This window comes from Apodemus sylvaticus, chromosome 12 (assembly GCF_947179515.1).
Source record: "Apodemus sylvaticus chromosome 12, mApoSyl1.1, whole genome shotgun sequence".
In the NCBI taxonomy this organism is placed as follows: Eukaryota; Metazoa; Chordata; class Mammalia; order Rodentia; family Muridae; genus Apodemus; species Apodemus sylvaticus.
This window is the reverse complement of record NC_067483.1, coordinates 39,603,272-39,628,262: the sequence shown is the minus strand read 5'-3', so window position 1 is coordinate 39,628,262 and position 24,991 is coordinate 39,603,272. Positions and strand designations below refer to the sequence as shown.

The following is a 24,991-nucleotide window of genomic DNA, read 5'->3' as shown; positions in this document are numbered from 1 at the left end:
GTTTGGTTTCCGAGCCCCAAAGTAAGCCACACCGGATACTGCACATCACAAATGCCCAAGAAAACTTCCTCGCCCATTCATGATGCTGGGAGAACCTGGGCCAAAATGAACTACATATTGCCTTGCCTATGCCTGAAGGAAGCCCAAGGGCTGTCCTGTCTCCACTCACCTGTCTACATGGATCTATTGCTACAACCAGGTAAGAAGCCCTGTAGGTCTCTCCTTTATAAAACTATAATCACCATAACAGTACTACTCAGAAAGGAAGAGCTTCCCAAGTACTGTTTCATCCCCACAGCAACCCTTGGAGTGAGGCACCAATATCATCTTAAAAAGTGGCTCTCAGGACTCAGGATACTGCCACAGACCACAGAAAGCGAGCAGCTGTGCCTTGAATCGCCCGGTCAACCGCAGGCCTAATGTGGGCAGCTTGTGGTAGAGGCTCAATAAACTCCTGTGGTTACTCTCATTACCCAGGGGCGGAGTAGGACTGACTCGTCCAAAAACTACCAAGAGAAAGACCAAGGACCAGATGAGAGCCCGGCCTGAGCTTACCAAGCCGCGGATATGCATCACCATGATGAAGAGTTTGTTGTTTTTGTAGGAGATGGACAGCTTCACCTCTCCACCGACCTTCCCGACCGGCCGGGCCCATGTCCCATCTGTAGAAATAAAGGAAACAGAGGTCTATAGGCCAGCAGTGCCCCTGCTTGGTGCCAGACAGACATTTCTGTTTCCCTTCTGAACCCCTGCCCCAGCCTGCAGGTTTCTGATACTCACGTGCTCTGGAATGCGATATGGAACTGGGTCGGGATGAGTGTACCTTATCTGACAGAGTAATCACTAACTAAATAGCTAGGGAACCCGGCCAAAGAGCTGTGGACACCACAGCCTGGATGGAAAACCTGAGGCCTTAGAAAGTAGCAACTGGACAGGAAAGAAAGTTGACAAAGAGGTGGGGCTGTGGTTTGGCCGGACAGCCACCAGGAAGGTGCCTTACCTGAGGACTTCGGAGCTGGGCTGGGGCCGGAAGCCTTCTCATCCCGGGGCAGGGGGTGGAAGAAAGTATACACCAGATCACACTGGAACAGACCAGAAAACAGGGCCACTCCTCAGTAAGACAAGGCCCAGGAAGGGTTAATTTTATTTACACACACACACACACACAGAGAGAGAGAGAGAGAGAGAGAGAGAGAGAGAGAGAGAGAGAGAGAGAGAGAGAGAGAGGGAGAGAGAGAGAGAGACTAACACAAGCACATACAGTTTAAAAAAAAAAAAAGCAGCCAAAGGTTGGATGGGTGGGGGAACCAATTCCTATACTCTCAGCACTCAAAAAGCAAAGGCTAGACTGTTACAAGTTCAAGGTTAGCCTAGTCTGCAAAGTGAGTTCTAGGCTAACCTGAGCTACAGCATAAGATCCTAAACTGGGTGGCAGTGGTACATGACTGAATACCCAGGAGTCAGAGGCAGGTAGATTGAGGCCAGACTGGTCTCCAGGATGGTCAGGGCTACGGAGAAACCCTGTCTCCAAAAACAAAAACTATGAGACCCCACCTCAAAAGACAAAACAGAAAACAAAAACAATAAAAACACTCAGGCCACTTTGGGCCAAAAGCAGTCTACAATACTGTATTCTTCTCTACTTCCCTATGGACAGGCATGGCTGGGGTAGGACGCATCCCTGGGGCTGAAACACAAGCCTTTCTCTGGAGAATGTTGCTAACTAAGCATGGGAAATGAAAGCAAAACCAAACCAAACCTAGGTCTGAGGCTAGACCCACCACAAACCCAAACTAGGTCTGAGGCTATTTGCTCTCTCATCTGAGGTAGAGCCAGGCACTGGTCATTCCTGAGCTCACAGACCCCTCATGACTTCCGCAGGACTCACACCCCACACCCACCCACTCACTCACCTCAGCCACCTCAGGGGCTGCGTGAATCAAGTGCCAGATGTAGCCATTTAGCTCCTCCTTCCGCCTCTCAGCCACTGCCTCTCCCCGGGAGCGGCCAATCACAAACCGACTAGGGAAGCTAGCGTGAGAGGCAGAAGAAGGGCAAAGGGACAGGGGGTGAGTGTGACGGCTTAGACATTTCATATGCATTTCTAGTGACCTGATCATTAGCCAGCAGCTTCCCTCTGGGGGACCCTTGCCTCCCTGACTCCTAACAGACTCCCTCCCCAGTCTGTGCTCACATCTGCGCCTACACACACACACACACACACACACACACACACACACACATACACACACCACCCACGGCCAGATCCAGAACTCTTTTCACCTTGCAAAGCAGAGGCAGCACACTTGTCACACTTCAGCCATCAATTCTGCACTCTGTCCTATGACTCTGACTACTCTAGGGGACTCTAATAAATAGAATCATCTGCTCCCTGGCATCTTTCATTTAGGCTCATTCATGATGTAGCTATTGAAAGTCCTTCCCTTTTAATTAATATATATAATATATACTACTATATTTATATACTATATATTATTATTATTCACCTAGTGCCCTGCTTTCAGCCAGCTGGCTGGCACCCCCATGTTTTATTTTCCAAGGCTAGGGCAAGGCGGTTGGGATGTCTGTTAATACGAGCCAGCAGGGGGCGCACCTGTTACCAAGCCCAACACCAGGCAGACAGATCCTCAGTTTGAAACGGTTCTTTCTCAAACAGCAGTCCTGCTAGCTCCCGCCCTCCTGCTCCCCCTGTATCTTTCTTTCAGCTCTGGCAGGACTGGGGGAGAGGGGCTACCTGGGCAGGAAGGAAGAGGGGAAGAGCAGGCGCAGCTTATTGTGCAGTTCCTGGAACTCCTCGAACGTTCTCTGGATGTAGGTTGCCTCGTGCGCATTCTCCCGCATCACCTTCACCACATAGATCTGCAAAGGCCAGACTCAGAGTACACCTGCCTGAGCGGCTGCCTATAGGGGGGAGTAGGAGTGCCTGCGTGCGTGTGTGCGTTGGTGCGTGTTAAGTCTCCAGTGGAGATAAGAGGATAGGCCACACACAGGCAGGAACCTAAAAGCAGAGACTTCCTGCCCGTGTCTCACAGGACACATGACTCACAGAATTACCAACCAGTTCAGCGCTCCGAGCATACTATGCAGGTCTCATCAGCGAGGGAACAGGTCGGTCTGGGTTTACTCCCAGTGTAATGACCTCAGTAAATTCCAGAGCCCACTGTGCAGGCGTGGAGACAGAGTTGGCCCTAAGAAGGCCAGTGGACAGGGAGCTAGAGGGTCAGAGAGGAGGAACACTTACATAGCCCTTGCTGGGGTGGAAGATCTTCTCATGGCGGCAGAGAAAGACATCACGGATGCGGCCGGAGCTCTTGAGAGTATGTGTCCGGGGAGCGAAGGAGAGGGTGAGCCGGTCATCTGAGCCTGTGAACTTCATCTGAGCCAGGTTATGGATGAAAAAGTTGAGTTTCGTGGCTACGCTGCCCAGGCTGGACTCAATCAACCTGTTTGAGCATGGCAAACAGAGGATGTAGCCAAGGACCCAACCTCCCTTTGCCTCGAAAGCTGCCCAAGCAGATATTCCAAGTCCTGAGATTTTTTTTTTCCTTTTTTTCTATGGAAGAGGGGGACAGGATCTCAGTGTGTAGCCTAGCCTCAAATTCATGGTGATCCTCCTGCCTCAGCTTCCTAAGTACCAGGATTACAGGTATGTGCTACCATGCCCAGCCGAGTCCTGAAAATGACCACCAGATCAAATTACGTTCCCAATGTAACAGTCTCACAGAGCACACGATTGACACAATCACCTCATGCAGTTTCTGTCTGTGAATCCAGAGTTCCTGTTCCTCCTGCCAAAGGAGGAGGGAAACTTGGGACAGCACATGTCCACATAGACGGAATTCCATCAGACGGAATTCAAGGACTGCTCTAGGCACTGCTCAAAATCATTAAATTCTCCATGAGGTCTGCTGAAAGGGCAAGGGTCAGACCAAAAGAATGATTATAAACCGGGTGTGGGGACTCACACCTTTAATCCCAGCAGAGGTAGGTGGATCTCTGAGTTCTTTTAAGACTCAGTTTACAGAACATGTTCCAGGACAGCCAGGGCTACACAGAAAGACCCTGTCTTGAAAAACCAAAAATAAAACCTTTTTATAAATCCAGCTTCCGTTCTGACTTCTACACAAAGTTTCTGGTTGGGTCCTGCTAAAAAGACAAATAAGAGACAGGCAGTGGTGGCGCACGCCTTCAATCCCAGCACTCGGGAGGTAAGATCTCTGAGTCTGAGGCCAGCCTGGTCTTCAGAGTGAGTTCCAGGACAGCCAGGGCTATTTATACATATTAGCCTCAGAATGCAGACAGGAACAAAGATGGGGATGGCAGATCAAAGCCCTGGCCCTAACATCTGGGTTCTTCCCCACTGCCCAGCCTGCTCCTGCCAACCTGGCAGCCTGTGCACTACTTGGGTAGCAGCACTGGTTTGTGCTGCGTGTTACCTTGTGAAGTAGGTGGTGGCATTGGCCTCTGTGTCCTGAGGTCTCAGGGCATCGTACACATACTTGAGGTCCTCCAGGTCTGAGAGCTCGGGGATTCCACAGGACAACATCTGGAAGAGGAAAGGAGATCTGACTCTAACAGCGGCCCAGCATCACTTCCTCCCTGCCGTAAGGCAGGGTTTTCTATACCAGGCTGACTGATCCTTTGGGGTTATAGACAGATGCTGTGGCAGGGGTTAGAGGGCCACTGGAACTGAGGGGGCTAAAGTAAGAGGCCAGCCACCACTGTCGCTGGGTAGTTTGGATGCCCTTTGGGAAGGCAGGTAACACCACTGAGAGAAGTGGAGCTCCAGGAAGTTTCTGGAACAATCCAGGGCAGCCTTGAAGATGGGGCCAGGTAATGAGGAGGAGGGCTCACAAAGAGATGGGGCTTCTCACCAGGCCCAGAAGGTTGAGAAAGAGATGGGTGTGCTTGCGAATGAGGTTGTAGGCTTGGCAGCAAAGGTCCACAAAATCATGGAAGCGGCTGGAAGGTTTGTCACCCCCATTGATGACATACGCCATGTCTGAGGTGAAGACAAACGGGGCACGGTCCCTAGGCCAAGGGGACACAGGGGAAGAAGGTCAATATGGAGAGGGGGTCACCTCGTAAGCTCCATCAAGGTCTGCTTTCCTTTGCTCCCTCAGGTAATACTTTCTCACAGCTTCCTGTCACTCTGCTTGGTCCTCAGTGAGGAAGGAGATCTGATCGTTGTACAAGGCTGCGCACAAACCTGAACTCATCAGTCTCTGGTCTCCAGAGCTGCTCAGCCCAGGGTCAGCGCTCTGAGGCCCAGCTGCTCCAGTCACTGTCTTGTGTCCCAGCTCTGAAGCCTCTTACCTCTTGATATTACCGAACATCTGTGCATGGCCCAGGAAGCGGCCGAAATCTATATGGAACATGTGGCCCGTGGTCTTCAGCATGATGTTGTCATTGTGTCTGTCACAGATGCCCAAGATGTACGTAGCTACACAGCAGCCAGCGCAAGAGTAGATGAAGTTCTCCACAGCCTGTGAGAAGCGGAGGCAGGTGGTGGAGCCACAGCCAGCTCTGACCACCTTCTCTCATGTGAACCTGACAGCACCCAGCACATGTCATACACCAAAGCACACACTTAGGTACAGAAAACATGACCTCCATGTTTCCTGAAGTAGGAGATGGAAGGTTTATATGTCTGTAGATACTCTTCACCTGATTTTGATTTTTTTTTTTGGCTAGAAAGACAGTGGACACGAACAATTCCAGACTGGAGAACCTCAGTGGACGGAAAGGCTGATGCTTAAAACCCTTTCCGCAGGTCATGATAACCCTGACTTGAGTCTGGCTATGGAGGATCGGGAACGAGAAGTGCCTGACCCTTCTTCATTCACCCGTCTTCCTGCCTCAGATAACACTCCGCTCCCAGAGTACTTGACGCCAGCTAAATGCTTGTCTAATTAAAATCACCGCACTCCAGAGAAGAGCTCAGGCGGCTTCACACTTCCTGTAGTGTTTTGCACTTGAAAATCAGATCTCTATTTGGTAAAATGTGTTGGGGATATTTTTGGGGCAAAAGGGAGGTGAGAAGGGCTGGGGTAAGAACATCTGCACCATAAGCACGAGGATCTGAGTTTGAGTCCACAGTAACAATGTCAAAACAAAACAAAGCAAAACAAAACAAAAGAGCTGGGCATGGTTGCGCATGCCCGTAACCCCAGTGTGGTGGAACAGAGTCAGACAGTCTGGGAGCTCACTGGCCTGCCAGCCTAGCCAGCTCCTCAACAGCCCCTCTCCACAGACAGCAAAGTACACTGATAGAGGAAGACATTTGATGCCCTGCTCTGGCCTGCACACCCATGGGTTTGTGCACTAAATCCACATGTGTGTGCGCACGCACACACACACACCACACACACACAAAGGAGGAGGGAGCCAGGTGTGGTGGCACTTGGGAACTTGGGAGCCCAGGGCAGGCCTCTGAGTTTGAGGCCAGCTTGGTCTACATAGTGAGTTCCAGGCCAGCCAGGGCTACATAGCAAGACTCTATCTCCAAAAGCCAGACATCATAGAATTTAGCTTCTATAAGGGAAAGATCATCTCTTAGAGAAATATATATATATATATATATATATATATATATATATGAATGAAAGGAAACCACTTGACTAGGAGCATAGCCTAGCCAATCCCAGCTCTGACTTTACCATCTCTGTTAACCTGCCCGCAGAGGCATTCTTAATAGATAAGGCCTCTGGAAGATCACAAAATGCTGTTCTAATGGCCACCAGTCATGCTCTTCTTCCCTCCTCCCTGAGCAGGGCAAGTATGAACCTCAAGTTATATAGGGTCCTCCTCCCTTAAGGGTTTGTCTCCCTGATAAAATGTGGGTGTTGTATACTGAATATAGTCAAGTTCTCTTCTTCTGGACATTACCATAAGAAACTACTAGCACCAGGTCTCACTCCTGTAATCCCAGCATTCAGGAAGCTAAGACAGGAGAAGCATGAGTTTGAGGCCCGCTAGAGCTAGTCTACAGAGCAAGATCCTATCTCAAAAAACCAAAAAAATGGGGAAAAATTAACAAACTCAGCTTCCAGGTATGCGGCTGCTTGTTGGAGCCACTTCCACATTTGTTACAACTTGTAAGTACACTGGCATGGAATAATTACGATTCTAACACCTAACACGGTGCACCGTGTTCGATGTGGGAGCATCTGGCACCTGGAAAGCACGTTAGCATAAATAGCATATGGGTCTGAGGGAGGGAGCGAGGACTCAGTAGTAGTGTTCTCCAAAGGTATGCTGAGTGGTACAATACAGATGGAGCAGTCTTTAAGGCTGAGAAAAAGGAAATAGCTTTCTAGGCAACGGGTACTATTGTCTAAACATGTGCCCGTATCCTCTGCCCTTGAGCCTGGGCGAGCAGGGCATGAGACTGGGGTGGGCCAGGCTGTATGACGAAGGCCACAGTGCAGATGCTGGAGTTCCCTGGTGGGAGCCTCTGAAGAACCTAGAGCAAGTGTGACCTGAGTGGCCCTGGACTTGACAAGTCCCCAAAAGGGGCGGAGGAACTATGAGGAAACTAGTGGCTTTGGTTTTGGTGTCCTACATTTACAGAGGAAACACAGAGAGCAGGTCCCTGGAGGCAGGAGACTAGGAGAGACAGGAAGCTCAGCTTTGCCACCGCTGGGTTGGATCACAGCAGAGATGCAGAGAAGGAAGCCAGGAAACCAGGGCTATAGAGGTTTAAGCTTTGTGGGGGAAGGGCTACAAGAAGGGCTTTGGGGTCATCAGGGCAGAACTCGGACAGAAGTCCCAAAAGAGGGCGGTTTGGTCAAGAGTGTGTTAGTCGGAGAGCACACACTGGCTATGGATTAAAACGTTTTTTGTTTTGTTTTGAAACTTGTTTATGTTTCTTTCCTATGCAATGATGTTTTGCCTGAACATCTATCTGTATGAAGGTATCGGATCCCCTGGAGTAGAGTCACAGACAATTGTATGCAGCCATGTGGATCCTGGGAATTGAACTCAGGTCCTCTGCAGAAGCAGCCAGTGCTCTTAACCACTAAGCCATCTCTCCAGCCCTGGGGTTAAAGTTTATCAGGACCATTTAAGACCACGTGATTCCAGGCTTATCAGTCAGATTCTGTTTATAATTTGGCTGCCTGCACATCTTCCTTCAGGAATAAAAGGTATCAATAAAAAGAGATGAATTAACATTTGTATTCCTTTGAAGTGAGCCTTATAGAAATTAACATTTGGCATGTACTTGTTTTTGAGATGGAGTCTGTCTATGTAGCCTAGGCTGGCTTGAAACTCACAGAGATTCATGTGCCTCTGCCTCCCAAGTGCTAGGATTAAAAGTGTGTGCCACATTCTGGTAATTTTATTTTATTATTTTATTTTATTTTGGTTTTTCGAGGCAGGGTTTCTCTGTGTAGCCCTGGCTGTCCTGGAACTCACTCTGTAGACCAGGCTGGCCGCCTCAGAAATCCGCCTGCCTCTGCCTCCCAAGTGCTGAGATTAAAGACGTGTGCCACCACTGCCCAGCATCTGGTATTTTTATTTCCCTTTCCCCGTCCCTTTCCACTCTTACTCCAAACTTCATTAACCCAAAGACTAGAATCACGCAGCCGTGGACTGACCATGGATCACAGCAGCCACGCAGGCCCTACCATCCCTGGAGGCTCACATTCTTCCTGTAGCCAGGCCAGGCCAGGCCAGGCCAGGTCAGGCAGGCCTCTTTGCTCTCCTGTTAGTCTCACCAGCAGCCGCCATATTCTTCTAGTTACGGCCTTGCACAGGGGCTCCACCGCTTGGAGCAAGGGGCTAGATTAAAATGACAGCCAAAGCCTCTTGCTGCCATCTTGAATTCTCCACAGCATCACTAAAGCCCCCTGAGAGTTTGAGGGCAATTGGCCTGGATCCATCGTTAGGACGGATGTAGTCAAGCTCTCAAAAGCTGCCCCCATCCACTGGTAAAACCCAAGCAAAGTTCATCTGACCAATATCAAAGAATAGTGTTAATTGACACTAGCCATCTGACCCGCCTACACAGCAGCATCGGAGCTGAGCCTGCCTCATCCTCAGCCTCATCCGTGTACATGCAGCTTGGGTGGGAGCAGGGCCATGCGCCACAGCCAAGCACACAGCCTCTGAGGCGGCCATCCTACCTTTTCATATTCATCCTCCCCGGGGTTGTGCTTCTGCAGCCAGTCGGCCAGGGGGCGGTCCTTGAAGGAGCCGGTCACCCCATGCTCCACCTGGATCTTGCGCAGTGTCTCGGCATTGGGTATCATCTCTACCATCCCTGAGAGACAGAGGGGTCAGAAGGAAGAAGAAGCCAACTACAGCTGGGCTAGATGCTTCCCATGAGCTAAGTTCTAGGGCTTTCGGACAAAGTCTGCTATGATACACACATAAGGGATGATGGGCAGAATGCAACGCCCACATCACATAGTCTAGACCGGCTCCATGCATCCACAGTTCACAATGTGTCTTTTTTTTCCCCCCTCTTTTCAAATTTTACTGTAGAACTCTTAAATATATATAGAAACAAAATGAAGGTGGTTTTGTTTTCATTTTTTAAAAAAAATCAATGCTCATGTAACCACCACCAGCTTCAATAACCACCAACACTTAGCTAATCTCATATCACCTCCATTACCTAGCTAGCTTCCTGTCTCTTGCTGCTCTAGCTGGAGGACCACAAAGCAAGACAGGGCCTCACTCTGTAGCCCAGGCTGCACCTCAGCTGAGAGCTGGTGTTTTAGACGTGCCATCTCGTGCATAAATACGTTTAAGTGTAATCAACAAGTACACAATAACCAGTATGTGTCATATCTGAGGAAAAAAATGGATAGCAGCCCTTGAAGCCAGCCGATTTTCAAAATTCTTATAGCCATCTCAAAACTAGAGTTGGTTTGTCTGATCAAGATCCAAAGTCCACAGAGGTTGCTATGCCTCCGACTCTGTTTTGTTTTGCAACAAACAGTCTCTCCCTTACTTTCCTTTTTCAAGTCACCCCACATCTTCTCATGGAATAACCCTGCCCTTCTATTCTCCATTGTTCTGTTGGGAAACAGGCAGAAGGCAGCCAGGGGAGGGATGCCCTGCCCGGACTCCCCGCTGACCTTTTCCTCGTCCAGTGGAGAAGCATCGGAAAATGACCATGCGCATATCCAGCCCCTCCTGCACCCAGATCTTGCTCATGATGCGAATCATCTGCAGGGTGAGCATGTCCTGGCGAAGGTCATCCCCACACTGGAGAAGGGAGAAGAGCGATTAGAAGCCACTTCCCCGCCTTCCTGCAGCCTTCCAAACCCCACAGCACAGCAGGGAGAAGCTGCGGTTCTCCAGCCTTGCACCTGTTGACCAGCCCGCTGAAGGTTAAGGAGCAGGAGAGGAGACACTGGTCCCTGCTGTTTGTCCCTTGCTGTGCCCCCCCCCTCAACATTCCTGCATCCCCATTATGGTTCCTTTTCTGCAAGAAACTCCTCTGATCACTAACCCTGCTTGTCTGAGACAAGTTCTCTCTGTGCAGATCAGGCTGGTCATGACCAGCCATCTTCCTGCCTCGGCCTGTGAGTGCTAGATCACAGGTATAGAATCCTCATGTCTGGTTCCCCAGGCCTTTTAAAAACGCCCCCCCCCCCCCCAGCATATACTCTGTGCTGCCTGCCCCCCTGCAGCATATACTCTGTGCTGCCTGCCCCCCTGCAGCATATACTCTGGCCCTATCATTTGCTTCTTTTGCACCACATGGAGGAGCCAGTCAGAAGGGAGAAGGTGAGGTTCGGCTAGTCTAACCAGTACCTCATATAAATCCTCCAGCACCCAGCCTCCTCCACTAGAATATGATCATCACCTTACCCATGGCATTGTGGGAGTAGTCCCACCTCCCAGAAAGTGCTTCCATATTCTGAGCTATCGACTGCCTCTATTTCTCCCAATAGTGCTGGGGCCATGCAGAATTCATCAAAATCCCCTGTTACCTGCTAGTCTTTCCAGTATTAAAATGGTAGCATGAGTGGACTGCAGATGTGGCCCAGAGCAGAGCTGCAGCCTAGCAAGCTTAAAACCCTGAGCTTAGACCCCAGCAAGGGGGATGGGATGGAGGGGGGATGGAGGAGGAGGAAGAAGAGGAAGAAGAGGAGGAAGGAGACAAAGAGGAGGAAGAGAAGGAAGAGAAAGAGGAAGAGGAGGAGGAAGAGGAGGAGGAAGAGAAGGAAGAGGGAGACAAGGAAGAGGAAGAGGAAGAAGAGGAGGAGGAGGAAGAGGAGGAGGGGGAGGGAGGAAGAGGGAGGAGGAGGAGGGAAGAGGAGGAGGAAGAGGAGGGGGAGGGAGGAGGAGGGAGGAGAGGGATAGGAAGGGTCCAGGCCTTTCCTGCTAGTCTAGAGTATGATCTTCTCTCCCTGTTTTTATTCCCACCAGGCATGAGTAAAGTATTGGTTTTGCTTCTTTTTTTTTGCAACAGTGTCTCATTATCTAGCCCAGCTTGGCCCGAAAGTCAGTACATAGCCCAGGCTTGCCTCATGGCAATCCCTCTGCCTCAGCCTCTTAAGTGCTGAGATTTGAGGCATGTGCCGCCAAACCTGCTGAGTAAAGCACTCTCACCTTGAAGATGACTCTGATGTTCTCGCCCAGTGGATCCACATTTTGGAAGGCGAGCTTGAGGGGGACTGCGTTGGAGTTGAAGTAGGAGCAGTCCTGTACGGTAGAGAGGGCAAGTGGCGAGTGTCAGCACGGCCCACAGCCAGGAAGGGAAATGGCCTCTTCAGGCTGAGCCAGGATGCTGTCAACCTTCCTGTTGCTGGTCCACCTAGGACGTGTTCACTGCATCTTCCAGATTTCCCAGCAACTCCAAGTCTACATCCCTTTCCTCAATTCCCGCATCTTGGCTTAGGTTGTTGGAACTGGTGGCTCTACCATCTGATTGCCCACCCCTCCCCATTACTCAGTACACAACTTACTAGTTTGTGTCTTCTGGTAAATCTCATGTCCCACACATTCATAATACAACCAACTAACTGACTCAGAGTTGTGAGGATGGAATGTAAAACCCGGATAGCGAGTAGAGGCCTGTGGCCAAGAGCTGCCATCCCCCCTACCTTCCATTCCCCCCCCTGCCTTCTATCCCCCCCCACCTTCCATGCCCTCCACCTTCTATCCCCTTTCCACCCCTCCCCCTTCCATCCCCCCTTCCACCACCACCACCCCCCCGCCTTCTATCCCCCCCACCTTCCATCTGCCCCCTTCCATCCCCTACCTTCCATCCCCACTTCCATCCATTCCCCCCCCCTTCTATTCCCCCCACCTTCCATCCGCCCCCTTCCATCCCCCCACCTTCCCCAGTTTCATCCTTAGTGCTGTCAGGGAGACCCAGCCTCTGCCCTGCACACAGTTACAGTTGTCAAGCCAAGCCCACACACAGTCAAGCTGGGGAAAGGTCAGTTGTTTGCCCCTCCTCCCCTAAGACAGGGTGAGGAAGCCCTCATCCTCCCCCCTAAGTGTGCCCCAGTCTTTCAAGTTGTACATCTAGCAGTGACTCACCCTGGGCACGATGCCCTTCACCAGCAGACTGGGACTAAGCGGCAGACGGCAGGAACCATTGAGGGCAAAGAACTGCTTCACCTCCTCCAAGCCCACGCGAAGGATGCCCTTCAGAATGGGAAAGCGGGGATGAGGGAGAGGCCCAGAGGCTCTGCGCAGAGCCAAGTGTCTCCCAGAGGAAGGTTCCCAGTCCTGTGCCCGAATAACAGGGGCAACTTCCGGGAAACTCTTGGGAAGGATGGTCACCTACTTGGGCCCCAGGCTTGCTCAGTGCACAAGAAGTACACCTGAGCTGCGACAGAGGCAAGACTTCGAGGAGAACATAAGAAGCAGGCATAGGATGGAGAGCAGGAAAATCCCAAGGGGTAAAAATCCTACCTGGGATTTGCTTAGAAAAGCTAACAATCCAGGCTTACATACAGAAAGCTCTCAAGTTTTTTTTTTTTTTTTTTTTTGGATTTAGTTTTTGCAAGACAGGGTTTCTCTGCATACCCCTGGCTGTCCTAGAACTCACTCTGTAGACCAGGCTGGCCTCGAACTCAGAAATCTGCCTGCCCCAGAGTGCTGGGGTTAGAGGCGTGTGCTGCCACAACCGCCACCACCTGGCAGCTCTCAAGTTTTAAGCATCAGAAATCAGAAGAACTGCTGGTGTGGCACAATGTCCCTTTCTGTCACCCGTCTCAGCCCTGAGCTACAGGTCCCCACAGAGAAGTGACTGAATCCTAGCCCTCACCTGCTGAACGTACCTATGCAATAGACAGCATACAAGGCAAACAGCTAAGTCAAAACTCTAATATTTTTTACAAGCCAAACAAAACACATTCATGAGCTATGGCCAGTTTGGGGACAATCTGCTTAGGCCTGTAGGTCACAGCCACCTCTTTCCAGTTTCCAAAGAGGAGACAGTCATCTTCTGTGAGAAGTCAACTCCTGGTTACACAAGTCTCAGAAACAGACGGGAGAGCCAGCCTTGCCCACTCACCTGGCGTGCAGATGGCGCGGCCTCTCGGACCTGCTGGGCCAGTTTGGCCAGGGTGTTGACAAGCCAGCACTGGCGGTTAAATTCCTCCCTCAGTGCCTTGCCACAGCAGCACAGCAGGGCTGCTAGCAGGTATTGGTAGCGGATGCTGAACTGAGAGTCCTTGAGGCTATCCTTCAGTAACCTGCAAGGGGCAAGAGAGGGGGGGGGGAAGGTGTCAGGCTACTCACTAGCTTTGGCACTGAGCTAGGGAAGAAAGGGTCAGGTCCTGCCTTGATTGGGAAAGCCCCCCCCCCCCATGCTTGGGGGGGTTATAGTTTGACTATCTACCCTGTCTTTGAGCTGAAACCCCTCTACAGCTCACCTTACCTTTATACTTAGCCATGGGCGGGTAAGGAAGTTGGATATTGAGGAAACTCCCAGAGTTATATGGAGGTGAACTAAGACCTGCCCTGAGGAAAGATACTAGACCAAGGCCTCAGGGTAGATCAGCAACATCCTGGAGCCTAGTCTCTTAGCTACTCGCTCTGGCCTGTCATAGGAAAGAGAGCCTTGGCCTAAGGATCTGTCTGCCTCCTTTCTTTCTTGCCGTGGTGAATTTACCAGAAGAAGTAGTGGGTCACTCGCAGGTCAGAGATGGCTCGCTTCAGGAGAAAGCGCACCAAGGGGCTATCCAGGTAGCACTCATACTTCAGGGCCTGTTCAGAAGAAAGCCAACAGGAGGCTTTATTAACCGCCCTGACCGGTGTCCCCGGGATCTTGGCTTCTGAGATCTGATGTAGCCCGGAGTTGCACGGCCTCGCACCTGTACTAACTGGGGCAGGTAGTCCAACAGCTCCGCGTCTGAGAGGGAGCCGATCCACTGCACAGCCATCCGTCGCACCTCCTGGTCTGGGAAACTAGAGGCACAGAGCAGGAAATGTCATTACCCCCCCAAGATTTGCATCTCTTGGGGGGGGCAGTTCTGAGGGATGGCCCTTCCCCATGGACAGAGTTTCCCTTAGGCAGAGAGGAACAGGGTAATGTTCTCTCAGGACCTTTCTCATTCCTTGAACACTTTAAAGAAAAGAAAACAAAGTGTTCCACTCCACCCCCAAAGCTCTTCCTTAACTCGCAGCACTGGGTTAGAAATTCAAGGAGCCCTTGAGTGGGTGAAGCATGTTTTCTGGGTAACATTCTATAATTCAAAGCCTGCCAGGCAAGCAGCTGAGAACTGTGGGGTTTTATATAAGCCAATCGACAGCCTGGGAAATGAGGTTTTTTGGGGATTAGTGAGGATGTAGCCTCAAAAAGTCTCATTGGCAGGTACAATTTAATTACTGAGATGGCAAGAAATAGACCAGAAAGCCTGGGTACAATCTAGAAAAGATAGCTGAGGACTCTCAGAGTCGGAGCCCTGTGACCCTAAGAACTCTTCAGGAGAAGAAGGAAGGGGGATAAAGATTTGGGCTCTATAAGAGAGAGCATTTGTTAAGTCTTTGGATGAATGTGGGTATTTTTTATATGTAAATTTTGCCTCAGAAGAAAGAAAGAAGGAAGGAAAGAAGGAAGGAAGGAAGGAAGGAAGGAAGGAAGGAAGGAAGGAAGGAAGGAAGGAAGGAAGGAAAAAGAACCCTGAGTTCTATTAATAATGTGCATGCTTGCTACTGGAGCACAAATCTTTAGTCCCAGCACTCAGGTTACAGAGTCAGGCAGCTCTATGAATTCAAGGCCAACCTCATCTATAAGTGGAGTTCCAGGCCAGGTAGGGCTACACATTGAGACTCTGCCTCAAAACCAGAAATGTCTATCTGAGTTTTTTGTTTGTTTGCTTGTTTTTGTTTTGTTTTGTTTCAAGATAGGGCTTTTCTGTGTAGTCCTGGCTGTCCTGAAACTTGCTCTGTAGGCCAGGCTGGCCTCAGACTCACAGGGATCCACCTGCCTCTACCTTCTGAGTGCTGGGATTAAAGGCTTGATCCACCACCACCACCCAGTCAAAATTGTTTAACAAAAAGTTTCTGCCGAAGTATTTACAACAGTTGAAGCTATGTAACGAGTGGATAGTCAAGCACTCGAGAACCTCTGGACTGTGCACATAAAAAGCCAGTGGTGGACTCTGGGAGATTTGCACATGCGCATAATCACAGGATGGTTTTATGAGATTAGGGAGGAAACGAGACAAAGGAAAAAGGAAGAGTAGAAAACCTCTGAGGGCTCCCCTCTGTGGCTCTGCTTTCCCTGAGCTGGCCTGTCAGTGATGGCGGTGCTGGAGTCGGGACAAGTAGGAGCTCAACTCACGTGGCATGCAGAAGTCCCAGGGCATCCTGGTGGTTCATGTGAGTCCACTGTTGCAGGAGAGCATAGATGTCCGGCAGGCAGGCCCACTCCCAGCTGGGTGCACTGGCGAGCACCAAGGGGAGCGAGCTCACCTCAGTGTGGCAGTAATAGCGCTTCTCCCACAGCTGCTTCTTGTCGGCATCAGAGAGCCTATGGAGAGCGGCAGGGTGAGCGGGAGCGCACAGAACTGCCAACCCAAGGGAACTGCGGCACACAGCTACCATTCAGTGGCTTCCCAACATCACCACACATTATCACGGAAGGAGTTTGGTGACTCCTGGTCACTAGGTCCCACACCAGTGCCAGTTGAGGCAGAATGTCTACAGAAACTAAGCATTTGGGTATTTTTAGATGATCACAGGTGATTCCAAGTTTGGAGAACAGGGTCCAAATCTCACCTATGACCCAATCTTAGGGACAGGTCTCAGACTGAGGATGAAACCATAGGCCAATAATACCAGATTGGGGGTTGGGGGGAATATGTCCTGAGGGTACTACTTCTGAGTAGAGCCACTAGAGGGCAGTGGGCAACACCTGTCAGGGTTTGGTCAGCTGTGAGGCCTCTTGGGATTTCTCTTCCCATTATAGAGGGTCTATAGCTAATTGGGCCCCGCCTGAGATCAGGTGTCTAATGGAAGACTGGCACTGAGGGCTAATGAGATGAGGGGTGAGGAGTGGGCTGGGGGCAGGGAGGTCTGCCTCCCTTGTTCCCCGACCCAGCATGTGCACAGGGCTCTGCAGGACCCAGAGAGGTGTCTAGGATGATTGAAAGCCCTAACTCTCCTCAGTCACCCCTCCCTCTCCAGTCCTGGTGGGCACAGCAGCTCCAAGGATGAGATCAGCTTGGACTCCTTTACGCCTGAGAGCTGCCAGCTTGCCAAGACACCTGATCCTTTTTGGAATGTGACAAGGCCAGAAAAATGCAAAAGGCCTTTGGTGTGGAGGAAGGGTTGGGCAGGAGGAGAGGAGGGGGCAGGGAGGAGAGGACAACACCAGCTGCCCCACCAGAACCAGCCGGTGTATCTGGGGTAGTGACAGGTCACTCACTAGTGGGGCACCGGACATTCTCGGATCCTATTTCCTGCCCTGCCCTATCTATCCGCTTTCCCTAGTGTCAACTACAGAAAGGTCTGGGGGCTGCCGCCATTGCCAAGTGGTAGCAATGACTCAGTGACTACTTCCAGCCCTCAAGCACAATGGCACGGCCTAGATGCTGGGAGGTAAGAGGTCAGGCAAACAGGGACAGACAGAGGGTAGCCTGCGCTCCATATGGAGGTGTCCTGGGCCTCACCAGTAGAGGGACTCCTTCTGTGTAATGTCTTTAAGTTTGCGCTGGTCCTCCTCCCGGAGACTGCCAAACTCATAGCGGGGGCTGAACTTGTCTCCAGGGGGGCTGGTGAACTTGATGTCAAAGGCCGAGGTGGGGAAGTCAATCTTGGGATGGGATCAGAGAAGCAGAAGCAGCAAGGAGAGGAAGGAGGCAGAGTCAGTGGAGGCAGCCGCTTCTGGTCCCCTGGCTGCTCTCTCACAGGCTGGCTCCTGCCTCCAGCCTCCCCTTCCCTGAGGAGCTTGGAAAAATAACCCCGATGCCCGTGGTGATCCCCGGAAGTCCCAGCTGTAACTTTCAGCCAGAACTGAAAGGAAACCACAAGAAGCCTAGGGTGGTGGGTCACGCCAGTAATCCTAGCACTCAGAAAGGCTGAGGCAGGAGCATTGCTGCAAGTGTGAGGTCAGCCTAATCTACACAGTAAGTTCCAGGCCAGCCAGCAATCATAGAGAGGCCCCGTTTCATCCAAACCTTCCCCTCAAGAAGAGGAAACAGGGGTTGGGGCTTAGGGGCTGGGTTAAAGTCTTTAATCCTAGCACTTGGGAGGGAAAGGCAGGCAGATCTCCAAGAATTTGAGGCTTATATGGACTACAAAGCAAGTTCCAAGACAGCCAGGGCTGTTACACAGAGAAACCCTGTCTCAAAAAACAAAACAAATCGAAAATAAATAATGGAAGAATTGGGAAGAATGGAGAAGGGAGGGAAAGGCTGCGATGAGATGCTAATGGAAGACAGGATAAGCCCCACATCAAAACGCTGACTAGCTATTGATTGGGCAAGCCACTGACAGTACCCAGGCTGAGCTGGGGACCTCCTAGTGTGGTCCTGGAGGCACTGTAGCCTGCTGGGCTCTGGGAGCACACCTTGAGTGAAGGCTCTATTAACTCTAGGGCCTGTAATCATCTGCTCTGGGCCACCAAAATATACGTCCTCCGTCCTCCTAAAATGGGCATCAGCGCTGAAAAGTTTGGTTCTCCAAGGGGTTCTGCTCACTCGCTCACTCAGCAAGTGCAAAACACACCGGCCACATACCGGGCGGGCACAGTGAAAGGCAAAAGTGCCTGCTAATGGAGTTGCATTCTGGATCTTTCTTCTTCATTATCTGTTGGTTTTGCCAACCCCTGCTCCACACCACAGCATCTCATGGACTTGAGAAGGGGGAATCGGAACCAGGATGGAGCCAGCTCTCTCCCACCCTCCCTCCAAGGAGGACAGGTCCCTTGAGTGACCAGTGGGAACGCTTCCCCTCGGGCCCCAAGAGAAGCACCCAACTGGATCTGGCCTAGAAGTATGAGGTCTCAACACGAGGGGAGCCATGAGTGGAGAAGGTCTCAGACCCCATCTTCAGGGAATGCTGTCTGTGAAACTGGATGCCCTTCCCTCATGCGCCCCCATGCACTGAGATGCTCGGTCGGGCCTCATCCCATGCCCAGCGTTCCTAGCCAGAGCTCAACGGGAGCCTTGGAGCTGACCTTGGTGCCGTGTAATAGGTGAGTGAGAGACATAGGCTGGGTCTCACCTGCAGGATGACACTGTCTGGCTGGTGGAAATTAGGTGCACTCCAACGGGCACTGGAGTTTTCCTGTGTTGCTGGCCACAAGCCCAGAAGCTTCCGGCCACAGGTCAAGACTCTAAGGCAGAAGGAGGGTAAGATGAGACAACAACGGGTGCCTACGCTGTGGGTTTCTCTCTGACTCTCTTACCCCCCAAACCTTTCCTAGATGAAGCTTCTTCCCCACTCCTGTCCCTTGGATTATCCCCGAAGGCCACAGGTCTCACTTCAAGCTCTAGGAAGGCTCCCATTGCAGAAAGCCTCTCTGAGCTCACCACTCCCTGACTAGGATGACCCACTGGCAGGGATGTCTCCATGAGGCAGAGAGGCCTGGGTAGATGACCCCGGAAGTCCTTCTGATGACAGGACCAGATGACTTGTTACAGGGACAGTGCTTTCCCGTGCCCCCTCCCCCATCTACCAGGTTACATCAATAGCCCAGGTCACCAGTTCTAGGGCATTGACTTCTCTACTGGGATGGGGCCCCTGGGCGTCACAGTGAGCTCCGTATGGCCAACTCTTCTTGGAGGAGGTACCCAGTAAAACACCCAGGCTTTATCTCCACCCCCCTTGTTCCCTTCTGAGGCCAGAAGCTGCTCCTGCGGAGTTCACGTACTGCCTGAAGTTGAAGAGAGGGGTAGTGACCCAACCCAGAGCTTCAGGCACCCGCTTCTGCTTATTAGCGTCAGAGGAACCCCCAGGAGGGGGAACGGGCAGGGCGTAGAGCGTGGCACACAGCAGAGTCTCCCGAGGCAGCCTGTTCACCTGCACCGGAAAGCAGATCCTACGAAACAAGGGAACCAAAGTCAGCAGCCCTCTGGGATTCTGGGGGCGGGGAGGGAGGGAGAAGGGAGGGAGAGGGTCTGGTGTCAATACAAGCAGAGGATCAGCCTTCCACTTGGGGGTCACACATGTCCCCTGGTATGCCTCCTGAGGTACCAGGACAGGTCTCAAGAGCCTCTAGGAAGAAGCACCGGGTTCTCTGCCCTCAGTGCACACAGCTTGCTCGCCCCCCAACAACCTACTCATCTGTCTGTGTTCCCTCTCCCAGCCCCAGGGACAGACTCTGCCCCCAAACAGGCTCAGAGTCATAGGAAGAAAGAGAAGGAACTTTTCAGAGTTCCCTAAGAGTGAGAAAGGCAAAAGGCACGCATAAGCAAAGAGCGCTCAAGGCCAGATGCTCTCCAAGGGCTGACTGGACTACACCCAGCCACACCCTCTGAGTTCAGGGATTTATTTGGGTGTGGAGAAGTGGAGAGAGCTGAGGGGCTAGGGAAAAGAGAGCCAGGACCCACCCTGTTACCTTTCTGGGAAGCTGTCCCAGAGCCAAAGTCCACGCTGCCACACCCTCCTGGCAGGCCCAAGGCCCAGCTGCTTCTACACCCAAAGGGCACAGAGGCAGGGCTGCCCCCCACCAAGGTCAGAGGTCACAGATCAGGCAGCTTCCCTCTTCACTGCCCCTCACTCCTGGGGTTAGTCTCCACTCACAGAAGGCACTCAGCAGCCGCAGACTGGCACAGTCCTGCTCTGCCCAGCTGCTTCTACCCTGAGGGCCCCACGGCTATAATTAGGGCCCCTCCAGCAACCAGGGGATATGCCAGGCTGGGTTTGGCTGGAGGTGACAGAGCATGCCTGGCTGGGCCTATTTTGAGAGCAAGCTGATCCCAAATCCTACTACAGTGGGAGGGAGAAGCAGCTGACCCCACAGCCAGGGAGAGGAGTCGGTCTGGTCATCCAACAAGGAAGAGGAGCTGACTCGTGGTATGGCCACCATCCCAGCTCTTAGGAGGCTGAGGCAGGAGGACTGCTGGAATTTCAGGGTCAACATAAGTCTGCATGAGTATGAGACCCTATCTTGGGAAAGAAGGAAGGAAGGAAGGAAGGAAGGAAGGAAGGAAGGAAGGAAGGAAGGAAGGAAGGAAGGAAGAAAGGAAGGAAGGAAGGAAGGAAGGAAGGGGGAGGGGCAAACTGTCTGACTGAATCCATAACACAGAGAAGCAAGTGAAGTCTCCCCTTCCTCAGGTCTCAGTATATCTGGGATTCCAAAATGACCTTCCTAACCCTTTGCCTTGGCCTGGTCACTACTCCTCCGGCAGAGCTGAGTCTTCTGACCTAAGAAATTCTGCTCTCTGTGAGCCCTTCTCCAGCATCACCGCCCTGGAGCCACCTCCTTCAGGGGATGTGTGGGGCTCCTGCTTAGCCACTCACAACCTGAGGCAACTGAACCGGCAGCCTGGCCCTTGGCACGCTCACCAGGAGAAGAACGGCCTACAGTTTGGGTTCTTTCTGCTGTGTGATATTAGTTATTCTACTGGACCTGGCTGGTGTGACAAAGATAGATAGCATTTTCACACAAATACCCTCTGGGCATTAGTCACTGCCAGTCACCGGAACAGAGAAACAGGAACTGAGAAGGTCAGAACTCAGATGCTAAGCTGAGGACTGTGAAGGAGAGTACATTTGCTTATGAAGCAGGAGACTGTGGGGTGGGCCGAGTTTGCTCTCTTTCCCTTTCTCAGTCTGTCTCCGTCCCTCTGTCTTTCTCTCTCTCTCTCTTCTTATCTCATTATTTAGCTTAGGCTGGTCTTGAACTCATAGCAATCCTCTTGCTTTAGCCTTTTAAGTGCTGGATTACAGGTGTGGCCCACCAAGCTCATCCAAGGACTTTCCTATTTGTTGGTTTGTTTCATCTTTGTGCTACTGATGAATCTAAGCAAACACTCTACCACCGAGCAAGCTGTTTTCTTAGTGTCCTAATGACTCTTTCAGATCTTGTAGAGCACACCTAGAACTGCCTCCATTCCAGGCTGGCTGTCTCCAGTACCATCGACTGAGGATGGCTGGCTCGAAGCTGAGTCCAGAACTTCAGCATGTCCTGCCTTTCACCACATGCTTTGGCCTTCATTAAGAAGGGCAAAGAGGCCGTGTGGTGGATCTCTTGTGAGTTCAAGGCCAGCCTGGTGTACATAGTGAGTTCTAGGACATCCAAGACTACACAGAGAACCACCTCCCACAGGGCCCAGCCCTGTGTAACAAGGTAGAGAATTCAAACCTAGCATGGAAGGACACCCACGTGGGAGGCTGGGCTGCTCCATACCTCAAACTCTGCCAGGAAGCAGATCCAGTGGTTAGTGAGGACGGAGAGTCTCAATGGAGACTCTTGACTTTGGCAGTATTACACTGAACCCAGGCCTCACTACAGAGTCCAACCTGCCCTCAGATTCACAGCTGCTCCGCCCCATCTTCCTGAATGCTGGTATTATAGACCACGCTCGGCTTCTCAGGGGCCATTTAATGTCACTACCTTGTCTACAGGGGGCCGGGGAGTTCTCCTAGTGTTTGTTAGCGACAGTTGTCCTTGTTACTGCTTTAAGAATGACCTAAGGGGCTGGTGAGATGGCTCAATGGATAAGAGTGCCGACTGTTCTTCTGGAGGTCCTGAGTTCAAATCCCAGCAACCACATGGTGGCTCACAACCATCCATAATGAGATCTGACGCCGTCTTCTGGTGTGTCTGAAGACAGCTACAGTATACTTACATATAATAAAAAAAAAATGACCTAAGTATGAAGAGCAGGTTATGTCTTCCCTCTAGTCCCTCTATAAAACCAAAACCGACACTTCAACTACTTATCCGAGGACCCTCAACCTCCCTGGGGACTGTCTTCTGCCTCAGTCATCTGCATTCCACAGACTTAAGTTGGCGTGGCTGCTTTACAAAGGAGGACTCGGACACGTGGCCTGCGGAAGTGAAGCTGGTGGGGGTGGGGCACGGCAAGCAAGGAGCTTTCTGACTGTCAGAAGGGTAAATAAAGTCCAGCACAGGTGGGGACAAACCTGCAATACCGCCCTTACGGTCGCCTCACCCCTCATTTCTCTCCTGTCTTGTTTGGCTGAAGCTTTCCTTCCTGAAATCACAATATTTTTTTTATTTTTTTATTTTTTTGGTTTTTTGGATTTGGTTTTTTTGAGACAGGGTTTCTCTGTATAGCCCTGGCTGTCCTGGAACTCACTCTGTAGACCAGGCTGGACTCGAACTCAGAAATCCGCCTGCCTCTGCCTCCCAGAGTGCTGGGATTACAGGCGTGCGCCACCACTGCCCAGCTCACATTATTGTTAATAAACAGTACTTGATGCCATCTTGTGCTGGTGGCGTTTGCATTCATAACCTGCCTGTCTCCTGTCAGTGCCTCAAGGGTAAACAGGTGTTCTCAAGTCTCAGTTTGAGAAGCGGAGGCATCGACAAGCTAGAGAGAGCATGGGATTACCAAGAGAGGTGGAAACAGCCTTATTCCTTGGCTCCACGCCCATCTTCCTCTCCTAGACAACCATCCCTGCTTTATGCATAACAGACAAGCCAAGCTCCTGCCCCCCCCCCCTGTCCTTTTTTGTAGGTAATGAGATGGGATGTCCTGATTGGCCTAGAACTTGCTATGTATGTAGCCCAGGGTGGCCTCAAAATTACGGCCATCTTGCTCTGCCACCTGAGCACTGAGATTCTAGATTTGGTTCTATGCTGTTCCAGAGCCGAAACCCAGGGCCTTGTTATATGCCAGTCAAACACTCCAAGTTGAATCTTAGCCCCTCTGCCTAAGAGAATCTAAGAGAATGTTGAGAGAAAGGAAATAATGCAAAAAAAAAAAAAAAAATCTGAAGACCACTTAAATGGTTTAAGAGAGGCAAGAGAAAACAAGAAAGGTATTTTTGGTTTTTTGGGTTTGGTTTTTTTCGAGACAGGGTTTCTCTGTATAGCTCTGGCTGTCCTGGAACTTACTCTGTAGACCAGGCTAGCCTCGAACTCAGAAATCCACCTGCCTCTGCCTCCCAGAGTGCTGGGATTACAGGCATGCGCCACCACCGCCCAGCAAGAAAGATATTTTTAAAATCAGTAAGTAATATTTACATGACCTATTATAGATTATAAAGAACTTTTATGGGTACTTCCAGTTGGATGTTCCTAATAACTTGAAAGGTAGAGATGGTATGTTTGTTCCCAGGTAAGAGTCGGGAAACGACCAAGAAGCTGGATGACCTATCTGGATAAGGTTATGGAGTCCCAGGTCTGACTGCTCCAGGATATCCTTGAAGGAAGCAGGTTAGCAGAGGAGCTTAGAGAAGGCTTACTGCTGGTCCCAGACGATGAGGTGGAACAGGTACTTGGAGAAGTGAGCCCGGCGGGTCTGCAGCGGGCTGCAAAGTTCCTTGCCTCCATGGCTGAGGGAGCAGGAGAGGTAGAAATCTTCATAGCTGCAAAACAGCCAGAGCAAGTCAGGACACCTTGCCCTTCAAACCGGCCTCAGCCACCCTGAGGCCAACTCCCATTTCCTCTGGCAGACTTCTCTTGATCTCTGGAGGATGCAGCACGGGGTCAGGGTGAGGACAACCAAGCCAAGCTGAAGGAAGTGTGTTTAGGAACAGCAACTTGATTGGGATTCCCTAGAAGACCCCCCTGAGTTTTAGGCACATGCTGAGTACAGGATGTTTGTTGGTTTGTTGGTTGGTTGGTTGGTTTGTTTTGTCATTTCATGGGAATGGCTGTCCCTTCCTATCAGCCTCTTCCTTATAGTCAGTTCTGGCCTATCCAGTGTAGCACATAGGCACACACTGGTGTGTGTGTGTGTGTGTGTGTGTGTGCAGGCAAGGAGGATGGGGGAGGAAACGACATATGCCGCCATGAATACCTACACATGGGGGTCCCTGTGGCTCGTGACAGGTGCCTGACAGAAGAGGTCAGAGAAGGCCCCTGTTTCCCAGGCTGTCTCCTTTGTTCAGTCCCAATCGCCCAGAGGAATACATTAAGGGGGAGACAAAGAAAGAAGGGGAAGGGAGGAGGAGGGAGGGGCCGGTAAGGGTGGGACCGGGCCAAATGCCTATCCCCCAGGCCTCAGGACTCTGGGGACCCAGAAGAAGAGCTGAGGACTACCAAATACCCTCCACCCACTCAGCCAGGGAACCCCAGACAAAGGGTCACCCCCTCCCCGCCACCCTCCTTGTACATCTGCAGGGGAGTGCAGCCATTGGCGGGGGCCACACTCTATCTGGGAACTGGCCATCTGTCGCTTGTCTCCCTCAGCTGGCTTTGGATCTAGAGGGGGCAGAGAGGCTGAGGCGGCCAGGACTGGGGACTGACAGGTGCTTATCTATCTCCTGGGGGACTTTCTCTCTCTGAGGTGGATACAGCCTAAGGTTCCCTCCAGGTCCTAGGTTCATCCATCCCCTTAGCCCTGTGGCACCAGAATGCCATACGGTAACAACCATCCTAAGACTGAGGACCACAGTTAGAAGGGAA

The 24,991-nt window shown here is 51.4% G+C and overlaps 1 protein-coding gene across 3 annotated transcripts in view; it reads right to left on the bottom strand.

Annotated features, from left to right (window-relative positions):
- Positions 1–24,991, bottom strand: part of Pik3c2b (phosphatidylinositol-4-phosphate 3-kinase catalytic subunit type 2 beta) — a 65,787-nt gene that overhangs the window by 3,976 nt on the left and 36,820 nt on the right. For all 3 annotated transcript variants that reach the window (XM_052201228.1, XM_052201231.1, XM_052201229.1), the window contains exons 12-31: positions 23,827–23,949; positions 19,319–19,486; positions 18,670–18,781; positions 17,115–17,257; positions 15,785–15,973; positions 14,313–14,406; positions 14,111–14,205; positions 13,511–13,691; positions 12,529–12,636; positions 11,593–11,685; positions 10,110–10,239; positions 9,150–9,286; positions 5,338–5,507; positions 4,896–5,052; positions 4,458–4,567; positions 3,263–3,464; positions 2,756–2,880; positions 1,914–2,031; positions 1,001–1,082; positions 556–662 (exon numbers count right to left, since the gene is read on the bottom strand). In XM_052201228.1, the coding sequence (XP_052057188.1) occupies positions 556–662; positions 1,001–1,082; positions 1,914–2,031; positions 2,756–2,880; positions 3,263–3,464; positions 4,458–4,567; positions 4,896–5,052; positions 5,338–5,507; positions 9,150–9,286; positions 10,110–10,239; positions 11,593–11,685; positions 12,529–12,636; positions 13,511–13,691; positions 14,111–14,205; positions 14,313–14,406; positions 15,785–15,973; positions 17,115–17,257; positions 18,670–18,781; positions 19,319–19,486; positions 23,827–23,949 (2,644 nt within the window). The remainder of the gene's footprint in view (positions 1–555; positions 663–1,000; positions 1,083–1,913; positions 2,032–2,755; positions 2,881–3,262; positions 3,465–4,457; positions 4,568–4,895; positions 5,053–5,337; positions 5,508–9,149; positions 9,287–10,109; positions 10,240–11,592; positions 11,686–12,528; positions 12,637–13,510; positions 13,692–14,110; positions 14,206–14,312; positions 14,407–15,784; positions 15,974–17,114; positions 17,258–18,669; positions 18,782–19,318; positions 19,487–23,826; positions 23,950–24,991) is intronic.